This window comes from Callithrix jacchus, chromosome 3 (assembly GCF_049354715.1).
Source record: "Callithrix jacchus isolate 240 chromosome 3, calJac240_pri, whole genome shotgun sequence".
In the NCBI taxonomy this organism is placed as follows: Eukaryota; Metazoa; Chordata; class Mammalia; order Primates; family Cebidae; genus Callithrix; species Callithrix jacchus.
Window position 1 is genome coordinate 43,875,453 of NC_133504.1, and position 18,627 is coordinate 43,894,079.

General features: G+C 38.1%; 1 protein-coding gene across 8 annotated transcripts in view; it reads right to left on the reverse strand.

Annotated features, from left to right (window-relative positions):
• ARFIP1 (ARF interacting protein 1) overlaps positions 1 to 18,627 on the reverse strand; it is a 125,587-nt gene that overhangs the window by 82,871 nt on the left and 24,089 nt on the right. For 2 of the 8 annotated variants that reach the window (XM_035292854.3, XM_035292852.3), the window contains exon 2: positions 14,983 to 15,119. The exons of the other annotated variants lie outside the window; for them this stretch is intronic. In XM_035292854.3, coding sequence (XP_035148745.1) covers positions 14,983 to 14,997 — 15 coding nt within the window. In that variant the 5' untranslated portion in view covers positions 14,998 to 15,119. The remainder of the gene's footprint in view (positions 1 to 14,982; positions 15,120 to 18,627) is intronic. 8 annotated transcript variants of the gene reach the window in all.

Sequence of the window (18,627 nt, forward strand, 5' to 3'; positions counted from 1 at the left end):
TTTATCATTGCAACCTATGAAATACTTGTATAATAAACAGAATACATATATAATTTTAAAATTCCATCTGGCTGATTTATCTTCACTTAACCTTAACTTCTTGATTAAAAGTGAGTTACATATTTGTTGTAGGTACTGGAGGCACTCTCATAGCCTCTTAAATAGCATTATGATAGACCAGGACTTACAATTGGGGGAAAAAATTACGTAAAGCCAAGCTTGATTGTTAATTCAACTACAGCAGCTCTATTTTTCCAACTGGAGTACTACGAAGACAAATGAGAGCACAGGGAAGAGTAGAATTAGGTTGGTAACAGATCACCAGCTTAAAAATCCACAAACTTTAGTTGACAAGTGTTATCAAAATAATTCTGCATCTATTCACAGACTTCAAGACTAGCTGGAAAGCTAATCAAGACAATATGGTATCGGTGAAAAAAACAGACAAATAGGTCAGTGGAATAGAGAGCCCAGAAATAGACCCACATTAACGTAGTCAACTGATCTCTGACAAAGTAGAAAGGTAATACAATGGTAAAAAGATGGTATTTTCCACAGTGGTGCTGGACATCGACATAAAAAAAGGATCAGAGACCTTACACTTTTCATAAAAATTAACTCAAAATGGATCATAGACCTAAGTGCAAAACGCAAAATCATAAAGCTCATAAAGAGAACACAGGAGAAAACCTAGATGACCATGGATATGGTGATGACTTTTTAGATACACACACCACACGCACACACCCGCACCCACACCCACATATGGCCCAATTGTAAAAGGGAGTTGATTCACAGCTTGGTTGTTGTTGGTGTACAGCAGTGCTACTACTGTGTGTACACTGATTTTATAACCTGAGACTTTCTCCAATTCATTTATCTGAAGAGTCTTTTGATGGAGTCCTTAAGGTTTTCTAGGTATATAACCATTGGCAAACAGAGATAATTGGATTTCCTCTTTTCCAATTTGCATGCCCTTTGTTTTTTTCTTTTGCCTGATTGCTCTAAGACTTCCAGTACTATAATATGCTGAAGAGAAGCAGTGAAGGTGGGCACCCTTCCCTTGTTCCAGTTCTTACGGGGAATACTTTCAACTTTTCCTTGTTCAGTATGATGCTGGCTGTTGAGTGTGTCATATATGGCTTTATTTTGAGGTGTGTTCCTTCTATGCCTAGTTTGTTGAGGGTTTTTATCATAAAGGGATGCTGAATTTTATTGGATGCTTTTTCTGGATTTATTGATAGTTTTTGTTTTTAATTCTGTTCATGTGATGAATCATATATTGATTTGCATATGCTGAACCATCTCTGAATCCCTGGAATGAAACCCACTTGATCATGGGGAATTACCTTTTAACTTTTTTTCCCCCTGATACAGAGTCTTGCAGTTGCATGATCTCAGCTTACTGAAACATCTGTCTCCTGGGTTCAAGCAATTCTCCTGCCTCAGCCTCCCAAGTAGCTGGGATTACAGGCCCGCACCAACATTTCCAGCTAATTTTTGTATTTTTAGTAGAGAGGGGGTTTCGCCATGTTGGCCAGGCTGGTCTGAAACTCCTGGCCTCAAATGATCCTCTCACCTTGGCTTCCTAAAGTGCTGCGATTCAGGTGGGAGACACTACACTTGGCCTCATAGGGAATTATTTTTTTGATGTGCTGTCAGATTGTTTGTTGTTGAGGATTTTTACATCTATGTTCATCAGGTATACTGGTCTGTACTTTTTTGTTATGTCCTTCCTTGGTTTTGGCATCAGGGTGATACTGGCTCCAGAGAATAAGTTAGGGAGCAATCCCGCCTTCTCAATCTTTTGGAAAATTTTCAATAGAATTGGTATCAATTCTTTTTTTTTTTTTTTGAGACAGAGTCTCACTATGTCACCCAGGCTGGAGTGCAGTGGCGTGATAATGGCTCACTGCAACCTTTGCCTTTTGGGTTCAAGAGATTCTCCTGCTTTACCCTTCCAAGTGGCTGGGACTACAGGCACATGCCACCACACCTGGCTAATTTTTGTATTTTCAGTAGAGACAGGGTTTCGCCATGGTGGCCAGGCTGGTCTTGAACTCCTGACCTCAATGATCCCTGCCTTGGCCTCCCAAAGTGCTGGGATTACAGGCATGAGCCATCGTGCCCAGCCAGAATTAGTATCGATTCTTTGAATATCTGGTAGAATTCAGCTTTGATTCCGTCTGGCCAGGGGCTTTTTTAATTGGCAGTTTTATTTTTTTAATTACTGAATCAATCTCACTGCTTGTTACTGGTGTGTTCAGGATTTCTATTTCTTCTTGATTCAAGCTTGGGGGAGTTGTATGTTTCCAATAACTTATCTATTTCCTTTAGATTTTCTAGTTTGTATGCAAAACAGGTGTTCATCATAGTAGTCTTGAATAATCTTTTGTACTTGTGTGGTATCAGTTATAATGTCTCCATCTTAATTTCTAATTGAGATTAGTTGAATCATCTCTGATCTTTTCTTGGTTCATCTAGCTAGTGGTCTATCTATTTTGCTTATCTTTTGAAAGAACCAGCTTTTTGTTTAATATTTTGTATATTTTTTTGTTTCAGTTTCATTTACTTATGCTCTGATCTTTGTTATTTTTCGTCCGCTAACTTTGGGTTTGGTTTGTTCTTGTTTCTCTAGTTCCTTGAGGTGTCATGTTAGGTAGTCAACTTATAATATTTCATACTTTTTGATGTAGGTGTTTAGTGCTATACATTTCCTCTTAGCATAGTTTTTGCCGTATCCCAGAAGTTTTGAAAACTTATTTCACTGTTACCATTCACTGCAAAATTTTCAATTTTCATCTTTATTTCATTGTTAGCCCAGACATCATTCAAGAGCAGATTGTTAAGGTCTGTGTCTATATATAGTTTTGAGGGTTCCTTTCAGAATTGAGTTCTAGTTTTATTCGGCTGTGATCTGAGAAGATACTTGATATAATTTCAATTTTCAAAAAATTATTGAGACTTGTTTTGTGGCCTATCATGTGTTCTACTTTGACGAATGCTCTGTGTACTGATGAGAATTGTGTTTATTCTGCAGTTCCTTGGTAGAATGTTCTATAAATATATATTAGGTCTATTTATTCTACAGTGTAGTTTAACCTCAGTGTTTCCTTGTTGACTTTCTGCCTCAATGATTTGTCTACCGTTGTTAGTGGAGTGCTGAAGTCCCCCCCATCACAGTGCTGCTGTCTGTCTCTTTTCTTAGATCTAGCAGTAATTGCTTTACAAACCTGGAAGCTTGAAAATTAGGTGCTGTATATACTTAGGACTGTTACATTTTCTTGTTGAATAGATCTTTTTACTATTATATAATGACCTTTTTTTTTTTTACTGTTGTTGCTTTTATAGTCTATTTTATCTGATATAAGAATAGCTACTCCTCCTTGCTTTTGATTTCCACTTCTATGAAATATCTGTTTCCACTCCTTTACTTTGAGTCTACAAGAATCCTTATGTTATGTGTGTCTTCTAAAGATAGCAGATATTTGGTTTGTAACTTTTATCCATTCTGCCAATCTGTATCTTTTAAATAGATCATGTTATTACCTAGTGACTGTTTTCTTCTATGTATTGTTTTATGAAATCCTTGTGAATTTTATGCCTTCAGAAATTTCTGTTTTGATGTGTATCAATCTTTTGTTTCAAGATTTAGAATTCCTTTTAGCATTTCTTGTAGGGCTAGTCTAGTATTGACAAATTCCCCTGGCCATTTGCTTGTCTGAGAAACACTTTATTTCTCCTTCATTTATGAAACTTAGTTTTGCTGGATGTTATTCTGTTTAAGCAGACTCAAGATAGGACCCCAATCCCTTCTGGCTTGTAAGGTTTCTGCTGAGAAGTCTGCTGTTACCTGATACTTTTGTCTAACTCCTCTAGGAGTTCTTTCCTTCATGCTGACTTTAGATAGCCTGATGACTACATGCCCTGGTGATGCCCCTTTTGCAATGAGTCTCTCAGAAGTTCTTTAAGCTTCTTGTATTTGGATGTTTAAATCTCTAACAAGGCCAGGAAGTTTTCCTCATTTATTCCCCCAAATAAGTTTTCCACATTTTTTTGCTTTTTCTTCTCTGAGAACACCTATAATTATTAAGTTTGGCCATTTTATATAATCCTCTATTTCTGGATGACTTTATTTAATTCTTTTGTCTTAATTTTTGTCTGATTGGATTAATTCAAAAGCCTTGTCCTTGAGCTCTGAAATTCTTTTTCCTACTTGGTCTAGTCTATCGTTAAAGCTTGCCACCGCATGTTGTAGTTCCCCAAATGTGTCTTTCACGTCCAGAAGTTCTGGTTGGTTTTTCTTTAAAATAGCAATTTAGAAAATTTTCAGTCATATCCTGAATCGTTTTTTCAATTTTTTTGTTGGTTTTCACCTTTCTGTTTTTTTTTGTATCTCCTTGAGTAACTTCATAATCAACCTTTTGTATTCTTTATCTGGTATTTCAAAGATCTCATCTTAATTTGGATCCACTGCTGGAGAAGTGGCATGGTATCTTGGGAGTGACTCTCCATTTTTTTATATTGCCAGAATTAGTTTTCTCATTCCTTCTCATGTGAGCAGACTATTTATTCTAACTATTTTTGCATGTATTTTTATCATTCTAGGTTATTTTAAAAAATGTCCTTTTCTCCCCCTTGAGGATGTGACTTAAATGTTTATAGTTTATCATCACTTAGCTTCAGCTCTGGGAGCTTTCAGTGGTGGAGACTCTGTACGAGTTCCTTGGTTATGCAGAATCTTTGTGAGATGGCTTTGCCAGATGCTGGCTGCAGGAGAAATGTGCTGGGTGTATGACATGGTTTGGATTTGTGTCCCTGCCCAAATCTTATGTTGAACTGTAATCCCCAATGTTAGAAAAGGAATCTGGTGGGAGGTGACTGGATCATGGGGGCAGACTCCCCCCTTGCTGTTCTCATGATAGTGACTTATCATAGCACTTCCCCCTTTGCTCTATTCTTTCTGCTCCAGCCATATAGGACATACCTGCTTCCCCTTCACCTTCCACGATGATTGTAAGTTTCCTCAGGCCTCCCCAGCCATGCTTCCTGTACAGCCTGTGGAACTGTGAGCCAATTAAGCCTCTTTTCTTTATAAATTACCCAGTCTCTGGTAGTTTTTTTTTTTTATAGTTATACAAAAACAAACTAATACAGTGTGTGAGGAGGTTCACCATCTCCTGTGGGGCTGGAATGGCAGAGGTCTCATGAAGCTTATCTTGTCCCCAGTGGTGTACACTTAAAAAATTTTTTTCCCCAGTATTTTATTAACTGGGTTGAACAGTTCAGGCTTCATGCCAGTAGGAGGTGCCCACAGGTAAAAACTGGCCACAGCAAAGGCTGATGGGTAAATACAATACTCCAATAGTGAACAGAGGTCCCAGCCTTGACAGAGGTGGCTGGGGAAAATCTCAGTGAAATACACTGATGTCTTTTTGGGGAGGAGGGGGTCTAACACAGCTCTTCTTCCAAGCCAGCAGGAAAGCAATCTACCTCCCAATCACACTCTTGACCCAGTGTTCTACCTATTCAGATCAGAAGCAGGCACTTCTTTTCATCTGCAGGAATGCTGATGTTCCATATACAGCGGGGTTGTGACTCTACCTCTCATGCAAGCCTGAACCTGGAAGGCACTCCCCCTGTGCAGATGTAGTCACCCTGAAATGTTCTAGAGATGTTGTCTAAAGAGGCACCTGCAATGAGCTCCCTGGGAGAAACTGTAGCTGTGTTTGCAGTGGTGGGCAAGAGGGAGAAGTAATCTTCTCCCAGACCCTTCAGGAGCACCAGGGCTGCCTGACTGCTGAATTATAGCTGCACTTTTCCTACCAAGCCCAGCACTGCACCTGTGCCTCTGCTGAAAGAAACTTCCCACAAGTGGAAAATTCATGGACTCAAGGCCTATATAGTCTCATTTCCTTTGTCCCACGAGGTACACCCTTAATGTGGTTTACTCACTCCATCCCTTCCCCTAGGAGTAGCAGTCCCTGAGGGCCATACAGTGAATCTTGCTGCTCCTCTGGGTCTAGCTGCCCAGTGAAGCTGCCAAACTCCAGGCTGGTGCTGGCGAAAGTCTGCAATGGATTCAGTGATGTAACCTGTCCTCTAGTCTCCCAGCAGCAGGTACCAGGAGCAGCTCCGATGGAGGTGGGATGAAAGTGATGTAGACATATTTCCTTGGTTATAAAGAGCCTTAGCGTATTGCCTTTCTCAAATGCCAACAGTAGTAATGTACTGGGTACATGAACAAACTCAAGACCTTCTGGTTAGCCAGGGTGATGCAGGCAATAGTATAGTTGAGGTTGTGCAATAGCTTTCCCTTTCCTGAATGCTGTGTTATTATGCTTGCAGATGTTGCTGTAAGCTATGCCAGTTGTCCACCAGCCAGGAGGTAGCACTTGCAACTGCACCAGCTACAGTGGCAGTGGTGGAATTTGTGTTTGCCTTATGTTACCCAGGGGAGATACTCTGCTGCCTCATATAATGGGCAGGGCCATGGTGTTCCCGAAAGGGTAATTCCCTGGCGGCTGGAGTAATGTTCCAGGGAGAAGCATACCAGCTTTTGCTGTACAAAAGAATCTGCATGGGAAGAAGAGGTTGCAGGCAGCAATAAGTTCCACTCAGCTCCCATGCACTTGGCAAGGCAGATGTCACAACCCATAGTGTTCTACTAGCAGCAGCCAGCTAGGTCCCAGGCAGCCTACATTCAGAAGGCAAAACTGCCCCCAGGGCACCAACCTATTCACAAAGACAGAAATCACAGCTTTCAGGAAACACCCTTCCTGGTCTATGGAAGCAAGGGTGCCCAGCTTCTGTGCCTGTGGCTACAGCCATATACTTACTGCTCATATCTCAATTCTGGCCAAAGGTGTTCATCCTCACTCAATTTTGTATCACAAATCTCAGTTGGGAGCTTTGCTCAACCTGTGACCACAGCCTGAGATAGCTGATGTGAGCTCCCCTGTGAGGTAAGACAGGGAATGGCTTCCCTCCGTCCCTCCTAGAGTCTGGGAGTGCATGCAAAGCCCATCCTGACGCTGCTCCCTCTCATATATTCCCCACTGCTCACTAAATCAGCTCCAGTGCTGGATAGGGTTAAGGCCTCCTGCCATGGTCTGGATTCCTGGGTTCCCCAGTGGGAGAGTGTCACTGCAGCTCTCTCTCCCCTTCCCAAGCTCTGCGGACATTGTTTTCCGTCAGATTCATGGTGCAGGCTACTGCTTGCTGCTTCTTTCAAAGGGTCTGTAGTTTCCGTTTTTCTGTCAAGTTCCTATGCTGCCTCTTGGAAAAAAGTTCACGGTGTGAATCTCTACACACTACTTCATCTTTCCAAGTGGGAGAAGCGTGCTAACAATGCCTCCAATCTGCCATCTTGGGGAAAAAAGAATTATTTTTAATTTTTTGGGAAACCACCATACTGTTTTCTATAGCAGCTGCATCATTTTATATTCCCACTATCAGTGTACAAGGGTTCCAATCTCTGCATCTCACCAATACTTGTTATTTACTGGTTTTAAAACAGCTGCCATCCTAATAAGTGTGCAGTGATATCTCATTGTAGTTTTGATTTGCATTATTACCCTAATGGTTAACGACATTGATTGTCTTTCCATATGCTTGTTGGCTACATGTTTATCATCTTTTTAGAACTATTTATTCAAGTTCTGTGCCCATTTTAAAATTGGGTTGTTTGGGGGATTTTTGTTGCTGTTGAGTTATACAAGTCCTTTATATATTCTGGATATTTACTTATCAAATACGTAATTCGCAAATATTTTCTCCTATTCTATAGGTGGCCTTTTCACTCTGTTGTGTCCTTTGACACACAGAAGCTTTTCTTTTTGTAGTCCAATTTGTCTATTTTTACTTTGGTTGCTTATGCTTTGGTTTCACAACCAGGAAATCCTTGCCAAATCAGATGTCAGAATACTTTTCCTCTATTTTTTCCTAAGACGTTTGTAGTTTTAGGTCTACATTTAGGTCTTTGATTCATTTTGAGTTAATTTTTGTAAATGGTGTAAGGTAAGAGTCCAACATCATTCCAGTTTTTCCAGCATGATTTGTTGAAGAGACGATCCTTTCTCCATTGAATGGTCTTGGCATCTTTGAAATTCCTATTTTTCTTCCTGCCACTACATTCTCACACTACATCTAGATTAGTTGTGGCTACTGAAGTTCCTGTTCCTTGCGAATAATAGATGTACAGACATTAGTATTTATACTTTAATTAGGAAGACTAAGATCCAGCTATCTAAATAATCACTACCTTTTCCAATTATGCTATTATGTTCTTATTTCATTCCTTCTAAAAACAGCTGGTTATTCGACAGGAATTTACTATATGCCTACTATTTTGTGGGCAATGTGTGTGGGATAAAACAGAAATCAGTTTTTAGCCTTCCAGAAACTTAAACTGTTTTGGCAGATAAAAAAGTTATAAAATACAAAAATTAGCTGGGTATGGTGGTGGGGCGCCTGTAGTTCCAGCTACTCAGGAGGCTGAGGCAGGAGAATCGCTTGAACCCAGAAGTGGAGGTTGCAGTGAGCCCAGATCACACCACTGCACTCCAGTCTGGCAACAGAACCAGACTCCGTCTCAAAAAAAGAAAAAAAAAGTATAATCAGTGTTGTGAGGACAAAGAGGGAAACAACGTGGTGAGCATTAAGATGAAAAATTTAACAGAGGTGACATTTAAGCTAAATTGTGTATAATAAGTTTAAGGGTATAGTAAACAAGAGATCCTCAATAGGAATAAGAAGCCGAGTGGAAAAGAGTCATATATTCTAGAAACTGCAAGTAAAGCAACTTGGCTAGAATGATGATTGCTCACTCAAACATTCATCAGTTCAACTAATTTATTGCAACTACTCAATTTTGCTGTTGTAGTCCCAAAGCAGCCACTGACAGTATGCAAATGAACGAGAATGGATTTGACCTGACTCCTGCCCTAGCAAGTCTGTAGAGATTTTTTTTTAAAAAAAGAAATCTAAAGACTGCACTCTGGGATATCTCAAAATCTGAGATACAGAGAAATGAAGGGGAACTAGTAGAATAAAACTCATGAAGAATAGCACCTAAGGTAGAAGGAGAACCGTAACAGGGGGGCTTCTGAGGACAGGTAAAAGGAAGAGAGGTTCTTGTTTCTGAGACTGATGACAAAGACCCTACTGAACCTCCCCACATCTGTACAGAATGCAACTACAAAACTTGAACACAATTTAAAAAAGAAATCCCCTAAAAGTACTAGAAAGTAAACAGAAACTCTTGGTGGGGAAGGCATGTTCACATGCAGGATGAAAACACGGAGCTATGCAAGTAACTTTCCGTCTCCTAGGCAAAAGTTTAGAGCTAAGTGCTATCCATGCTGTGCATCCAGCCTTGGCTAGGGCACCCAGAGGGAAAAGTTGTAGTCTTTTCTGGCTGGGAAAAAGTTAAGTTGAGAAAAATGATAGGAATAGGAAATCCTGAAAAGGAAATATCTAGAAAGGAGATCCAAGAATGTGCCTACCCACATCTCTGACTAACCCTTGATGCACTTGGGCGAAAGGAGCTCAACCATAGACAAACTAACTCAATTGAGAGCAGAGCTGTCATCAAGAAACAGTTTGAAATGCAAGTCCAGACAAGAAAATTACCTGCTAAAACAAAGGAAACAATACTCGTTGAAGAAAATCAACAGAATCTGGACAGTATCTAGACAGAATCTCCACATCCCGATATGCACAATGTTCAAAATACAATCCAAAAGTACTAAGATATGCAATGAAGCAAGAAAACAAAACATTCCCAAGGGGGAAGAAAATCAATCTAAAAGACTCGGAGATGAACCAGGTGTTGGAACTGCAGACAAGGATTTTAAAGAAGCTACTATAACTAGTCTCAAGGAAAATATTTTCAATGAATAAAAATCTTGACAAAAAAATTGAAAATCTCAGTACAGAAATAAAACCATTAAAAATGAGCCAAATGAAAATTACAGAACTAAAAAGTATATTTTAAAAATCACTGGTTAGAAATCCAGATGGAGATGACAGAGGAAAGAGTAAATGAATCTAAACTAAATCAAAATAAATTATCCAAGCTGAAGAACAGAGAGAAAAGAAGTCTGAGGGAAAAAAAGAGCTGTGGCGGCCTGTGAGATATTATATGATCCAACATATGTGTAGATGAAATACCAGAAAGAAAGGAGAAATGGAACAGAGATCTAATGGCCAAAAAGTTCCAAATTTGATGAAAGACAAAAATGTCCAGACAAAAAATGCTCAATGAACAGAAAAAATGCAGAAAAAACACCAAGAATTCCAGGCCAAGGCACATCAAAGTCAAACTATTTAAAGCCAAATATAAAGAGCTAACCTCAAAATCAAACTATTTAAAGCAAAAATAAAGGTTTTCAAGCTAACCTTGAAAACAGCAAGAGAAAAACAAGTATGACCACCAGGGAACAATAATCCAATTAATGGCTGACTTCTCATGGTAGTTACAAAAGCCAGAAGAAACAGAAACCTTTTTATCTTACTTTTACTTAACTCTTTTACCCCTGCCTGTACCTTACTTTATCTTAGTTTACTTATTTTTTGAGACAGGGTCTCACTCAGTCTGTTGCCCTTGGCTAGAACTGCAATAGGGTGATTGTGACTTGCTACAGCCTTGACCTCTCAGGCTCAGGCAATCCTCTCACCTTCAGCATGCCACCATGCCTGACTATTTTTTTTAAATTTTTCGTAGGGAAAAGGGTGTCATTTTGTTGTCCAGGCTGGTCTCAAATTCCTGAACGCAAATGATTCCCCCACCTCAGCCTTCCAAAGTGTTGAGATTACGTCATGAACCACTGCACGGAGCTGAAACATTTTTAAAGTAATGGAAGAAGGAAATTGACTAGGAGTGGTGGCTCATATCTATAATCCCAGCACTGCTGGAGGCTGAGATGGGTGGATCACTTGAGCTCAGGAGTTCAAGACCAGCCTGGGCAATATGACAAAACCCCACCTCTACAAAAAAATACAAAAAACATTAGCTAGGCACGGTGATACACACCTGTGGTCTCAGCTATTCGGGATGCTAAGGTGGGAGGATCATGTGAGCCTAGGGAGGTCGAGGCTGCAGTGAGCTATGATCATGTCACTGCAGCCTAGCCTGGGTGATGGAGTAAAACCAAGAAAAGAAAAAGAGAGAGAAAGGGAGGGAGGGACGGAGGGAGGGAGAGAGGGAAGGAAGGAAGGAAGGGAGGGAAGGAGGGAGGGAGGGAGGGTAAAGAAAAGAAAGAAAACACTCCACCCAGAATTCTATATCAAATAAGGGAGAAATAGGCATTTTTTGGACAACACCAAAAGAATTTATCACTTGACTTGCATTACAAGAAATACTAAAGGAAGTTCTTCAGGCTGAAGGGAAATAAAATCAGAGAGAAACATGGATTTTCAGAAAGGGAAGAGGAGGAAGTGAAATGGTAAATAACTCGGTAAATATAAGAAAAAAAACCTATTTTTTTCCTTTTGCCTTTTCCTCTCAATTTCTATATAATCCACATAACTGCTAGAAGCAAATGTTATATGATTATCTTTTGGGGCTTAATATGTATCAAGATGTAATATATATAACACTTATTATCAAAGAACGGGGAAAAGTAAAGGAAATCTGGACCTAAAAGGTTGTAAGATTTCTATATTTCAAGTGAAGCAGTGTATTATTACTTGTAAGTGGACTACAAAATTTTAGGATATATACTGTAATCCTTATGGCAACCACTAAAAGTAAAATGTAGTATTTTTTATATTATTTTTTATTGTTTTTCACCCTCAAATATTTTCAATCCAAGGTTGGTTGACTCCATGGATTAGAAACTCATGGATAGGAAGAGCTGACTATATTTTAAACAGTCTATTGGGAAGCTAGACTGAAGAAAAGCGGCACAGACTGATGACAGAAAAGCTATCTGAAAGACTATTTTATAATCTAGGCAATAAATCATAACAACTGCAGTTAAAATTGTGGGAATGAAAACAGGTGGATTCAAGAGATATTAAGATGGCAGAAATAAGAGACTTACAGAGTCACTAGATTGTGAGAGATTAAAAAGGAGGAGGAATCTAGAATGACCTACCTCTTCTCACCATCCCCCAATTTATGGCTTGGGTAACTGGAAAGATAAACATGTCACTCACCAAAGTAAGGAAAGCAAGAGGTTTATTTGGCTTGGAAAGGTCAGAGACTGAGTCTAGTTGTAGACATTCTGAATTTGAGAATGTTTGTGGAGTATCCAAGTCTACCAGTTCATTGGGAATTTCAAAATGCAAGTCTAGAGCTCCAGTCTGAAGACATACACCTGGAAATTATCACTGTAGGGATGTGGATGCATTAACTATTAAGAACGGCAAAAGAACTCAAGAGAATAATCCCGTGGAACATTAAAAGGTAGAGAAGGCCAGGCGTGGCAGCTCACGCCTATAATCCCAGCACTTTGAGAGGCCAAGTGGGAGAATGGCTTGAGCCCAGGAGTTTGAGACCAGCCTGGGCAACACAGGGAGAACCTTTTTTTTTTTTTTTTTAATTTTTAAAAAATTAGTCTGGCTTGATGGCATGTGCCTGTGGTCCCACCTACTCCAGAGGCTGAGGTGGAAGGATTGCTTAAGCCAGGGAGGTCAAGGTTGCTGTGAGCCATGATCATGCCACTGTACTCCAGCCTGGCTGACAGAGCATGATCTCATCTCAAAACAACAACAACAACAAAAGGCAGAAGATACTACAAAAGAGATTCCGGGGTAAGGGGAGTAAATGGTTCATGATGCAGATACAGCAGAGAAAATTACAGCAATGGCATGATGTATTGTTCTGTGATTATGACTTTAAATAAAACACAGATGTTTCAAAAATGAGAAATACAATGATAAACCAATACCACTTTATGGCATAAGGTAGGTAATAAGAATACTCATTTGGCAAAGACATGCAAACATTGCAACTATTATCCATTCATTTTCTTCCCTACAAAGAATGACCCCATTTTGGGGAACATCCTTTACTAACCATTAATTACAGTACTGAAAATTAACAGCCAACACATAAATCAGCAGAATAAGGCCCCAAACCAAAAGCTCCATGTTATATCCCTGGACAAAAAACATCCATGATACCTCACTCATGCTTTAAATTGAAACAGAATTTAAATTCAAATTAGACAACCAAAATAATTACACAAAGGCTTTGGGAAATAATTAAGTCCTTTAGGAATAAAAACAGAATCTCTTTTGTTCTCAGGTTCATGCTGTTTAAGGTCCTTCACAACAAGGTCCAGTCAGCTTTTTGGGCTTTACTTCTTTTAACTTTCCTCTTCTAGATATTCTCTACTACTGAATCTACTACTTACCATTTTTGGAACATAAAATATACTTTGATATCTGTGAACATTTGAATTCTTCAAAATGCTTTAAGTATTCTTCCAACTTCAATATCTAATAAGATCCTGCCCATAACTTAAGGCTCAGCTCAAATGCTCTCTCTTCTATAAAATATATTCCAAAGCTTCAGAGAGACCACACAGTATAATGAGAAGAGCTTTGAAATACGAGAGACTTGGGTTACAATCCCAGCTGTACAATATAACAGCTGCTTTGTGATCTTTGTTACTTAATCTTATTTTTCTCATCTATACAATTGAGAAACACATCTCAGATAATACTTGAGTAAATTAAATTAAGATTTATTTAAAGCACTTATGAAGGGTAGCCAGCACACAGTAGGAATTCATTGAATAAAGAATGATGTCTCCAGTGGTATGCTGGTAAATGTTTAACTACCAGTTTTCCAAATAAAAAAAAAAGCCTCAACCTTGGCGTGTAGCGTTTGTCCATTTTCATGGTGCCAATACTCCCACCGTGGCCAATTTCAAGCATCCAACATGACCTCACTGAATCCAGAGGCAGGAGAAGATATGCAATAGCATAATATCATACAGTAGAAAGAGATATGCAGCAGTACACCATCATATAGTAGAAAGAGATATGCAATAACATAGCACCATATAGTAGAAAGAGATATACAGCAGCACACCATCATATAGTAGAAAGAGATATGCTGTAGCACATCTCGTATAGTAGAAAGAGATGCAGCAGCACACCATCATATAGTAGAGACATGCAGTAGCACAATGTCATATAGTAGAAAGAGATATGCAACAGCACAGCATCACACAGTAGAAAGCGATATGCAGTAGCACAAGATATGCAGTAGCACACTATCACATAGTATTTCTACCATGGATACACCACAGACACAATCTTAAGAGCACAGATGACAGTAAAAGATAGTAATATATTTGGGAACTAGTAAATTTTCAGGATGTATTACTTTTATTTTTAATACATGTATTTAATCATAAGTTTATAGAATTTTAAAAATATTGTCTGTGCTTAACAGTTGGCTTACAAATTCTTGAAAATTTACCAATCAGCTTTTGCCAGCAGTACAAGCCAGCTTTAGCCACCACTGAATTATTTCCAAGTTAGAAAATAAGTATTAGGCACCCACTCTATATAGTTGAATCTTTGGAAACAATCTTTAAAAATCCAATATATATGAATGTCACATTCCAATTATGATGTTACTTGTTTGGAGATGATCTAAAAGCATCTTCATGAACCAAATGTACATACCAAAAGGAGGCTAGATTCACTATAATATTCATAGACAAAAAGCTGAACACATTTTCTTCATTTTTTATTTTATAAAGCAACAATCAAATCATATGCCTTTTTTGGTGTTGTTCCTTGTTAAGTTCAAGTACATTGTAAATCCACAATCATGTTAAAGGAGAAAATCAAGGCTGAGCAAATACTCTTATGTGATAAATACTGTTTTGCTAATAGAAAAAGTACATTTATAATAGGGGATTTTCTTGAGTCATATGTAGAATGTACTTTAAAAGCAGAATTAGCCTTGTAACATGAAGACTAACACAAAATTAAAAATATGTACACAGAACTTACCTGGAAAGTTAGCATATTGTACAATCAAAAAAGCAAACGGTGGGAACTAGCTTCTTGAATCCTTTCATTGAGTCAGATTTGGTGATAAATTAACATGACGCATGTCTAATAAAGATTTTATAGTTGGTGCTTCATTCCTAAAGGGTACAGCAAGACCTCTTAAGAAACAATAGAATATTTCATTCGTATATGCCAATGATTAACAACTCCCTGCATCTTAGAACTACCAGGGGAGCTTTTTGCCTCTCCACAGAGATTATGATTTTAATAATCTTTTAAAATTAATCAAGAATTGTTGCATGCATCAGTAGTTCATTCCTTTTGTATTGCTGAGGAATATTTCATTGTAGTGTATATACTACAATTTGTTTATTCATTAACCCAAATGATGGACTTTTTCTAGTTTTGGGGTCTTATTATAAGTAAAGCTGCTATGAATACACATCTATAAGCCAGGACCCATATGAATGGCCAATATGCTTTTAAATTATTTTTAAAATCTCATCAGGTGATTGTAATGTGCAGCCATGTGAGAACCAGTGCTATCAGGCCCTAGACAAGAGAGGAAGGTTAATACAGCAAAATTGGCTGTACAAATATCTGCTGTATTTATACAAAAACCCATGAACACCTACTATTGTTTAAGGACCTGTGTTTACATGCTGTACCTTGAGCTACAACCTTTTCCTTTTTTTGTTTTTGGAGACAGGGTCTCCCTGTCTCCAGCCCAGGCTGTAGTGCAGTGCTGCAACCTCTGCCTCCCAGGTTCAAGCGATCTCCTGCCTCAGCCTCCTGAGTAGCTAGATTTATAGGCACGCGCTACCACAGCCAGGCTAATTTTTGTATTTTTAGCAGACACAGAATTTCATCATATTGGTCAGGCTGGTCTTAAATCTCGACCTCAGGTGATCCGCCTGCCTCAGCCTCCCAAAGTGCTGGGATTATAAGCATCAGCTACTGTGCCTGGCTGCACTTTTAAAAACACACAGGAAACCTTTGTATTGGGAAGCAGCTACAAAGTCATTCAGCTCAACTTGTCATGCAGATTAAAACCACAAGTAAGATACCAATATACACCCATTAGAATGGCCAAAACTATAAAGACTGACAAAACTAACTAGTAGCCAGTATGTACAGAGCAACTTGACTTATACATTGCTGGTACAAGTAAAAGTAGGTAAAAATCACTTTGGAAAACTATTTGGCAGTACTATTAAACATACACCTATCCTATAATCCAGCAATTTCACTCCTAGGAAATATACCCAAGAAATATAAATACACATGTCCATTAAAAGGCAAGTACAAGAATTCATAGCGGCTTTACCTATAATGGCCAAAACCTGGAAACAATCCAAATGTCTACCAAACAAACTAGTAGAGTCATATAATGAACTATCACACAGCAATAAAACACAACAAACTACTGCTACAAAAAAACACGGAAAAAACTTCACAGACATAGTGCTCAGCAAATGAAACCAGAACCAAAGATACATACTATATGATCCAATTCAAAAAGAAAACGAGTAAGTGTTGATACAGGCAGAAGAGTGGTTATCTTGGGGAGGAATAGTAGTGAGTCATGACCTTGGGGTAAGCAAAATTTCTTAGGCACAAACAACAAAAACAAGAAAAGAAAAACACGGATAATCTGGACCTCATTAAAATTAAAAACCTCTTTTCAAAAGACACCATGAAAAAAATGAAAAGGTGAACCAGAGACTAGGAGAAAATCAGTTACAATATCTAAATGTGATGACTGATAGTAAAGATATATAAATAACTCTTGCAATCCAATAGTAAGAAAACACAAATGAAAAATGGCCAAAACTTAACAGAACACTTCACAAAACAAAGTATATTATTATTTATCTATTATTATTATGTATTATTTATTCACTTCAATGTCATAAATGTAACCCATTTCACTGACTGGGGGATAATAGCCACCCCCCTGCATTCCTTTGGTGGACCAAATAGCACTCGAGCAAACTTTCTCAGCACTACAATCGCGATAACATGGCTCATAAAACTGCTTACAGTCTGACCTCTACCTACATCTCTAGCTGTTTATCATACCATACTTTCCCCCTTCTTTCTTCATTCTGGCCAATTTGGACAGTGGACGAGTATCCACTAACTTCATCTTTACCCCGAGAGTACACAGTAACTCTCCTCCCGACAACTCAACTCCTAGTGTATAGCCCTTTCTGTAGCAGCCCACCACCTAGGGCTAAAATTTACAAATTAATGTACTTTTTTTTATCATGCTACTTATGTTTTTCAGATCCTGAAAATATACTCGGACACTAACATAAATGGCTTTACATTTGACAATTCAGCATTTATAGGCTAATACCATATGGAAAATAAGAGTCAGCCAAAGACTAAAACACTATCTTAATAATGCAAAAGAAAGGCATACTAAAAGTAAGTTTCTTGCTATTCATTATATTATTCATAGTAAAACGTAATTTCAAAAATGCTTAGAAACAATGTAGAAACTTTCTAGAAAGGATCTAAAAGAACTTGCCTTAGCCTTAGATTTGTGAAACTACATAGGCATCATATCTTCTAAAACACATTAAACATGGCTCTTTAATCCAGTTTACCATTGAGCAAACAAAAACAAAGTGGTACAATAATTAAAGTTTTTCCAGCTATTTCTTAAATCTACTATTTTTTAAAAGTTATTTAAAAATGCAATAAAAAGTACTGTGAAATATTTTGAATGCTCAGGTCATTAACTACATATGTTAAGTAGGTATTTTGTTCTGTTATCAAGTAGTTACATTTTCTTCCTATTTAAAGGATCAAATTCTTAAGTTCAGTTAGGCAAAGCAGTGAAGAAAGTAAAGAAAGTGAAAGAAGAAAAGAAAGACCTAAAGCTAATTCAACTCTGTTTTAGTTAAGGCTTCAGACAATGAAGGCTACAGTGCTTAGTGGACTAATTATGCATCTCCAGAGAGACCGTATTTTGTTCCAATACCAAAAAGCACAAATGCCTTCTGTGTCAGATGAAATTATTCAGATTTTTGCCTACAAAAAAGGAAAGTAATTCTATTAAACTCATAATTCAAACAGTTTTTGGAGCTTCCTTCTGTATCAGTAAAAATATGACCTTTGAAAAATGGTTGTTTTTATTACAAAGTGGTAATTCAACACGGCTCAAAAGTATTAGGTGAATAAGCCCACTTTGTGAAATTGCAGAACTAACCAAGATATTAGAGACACATGGACTTCAGGTCCAGCTCTCTTTTTATCCTTTGTATCTCACTTTAATTCTGTAACTGTGTTTCCTCATTTGTAAAATGAGGTTTTTAACCTCACCTATATATAATACAGCTGTTGTGAAAATTAAATGTAAAATTATAGTACATTGATTTCAGCTCAAGACCAACAGAACAAATGTTGAAGTAGTTCCAACAACGCTAGTATTCGCCAGCACAGCTATTCTTTGTAACTTTGTCACTACAGGTACCTTAAGTACACTTTTCTCAGATGACAATCAAGACAGATTTGAAATATGATTATAAATGTTACTGTCTGTAGCCTTCTTTCTTTATTCTATCTATCTTGGCAATCTCACGGCCTCAGTAGGAAGGTGATTCTCAAAACTGTTATTATAAGTGAATAAAGCAA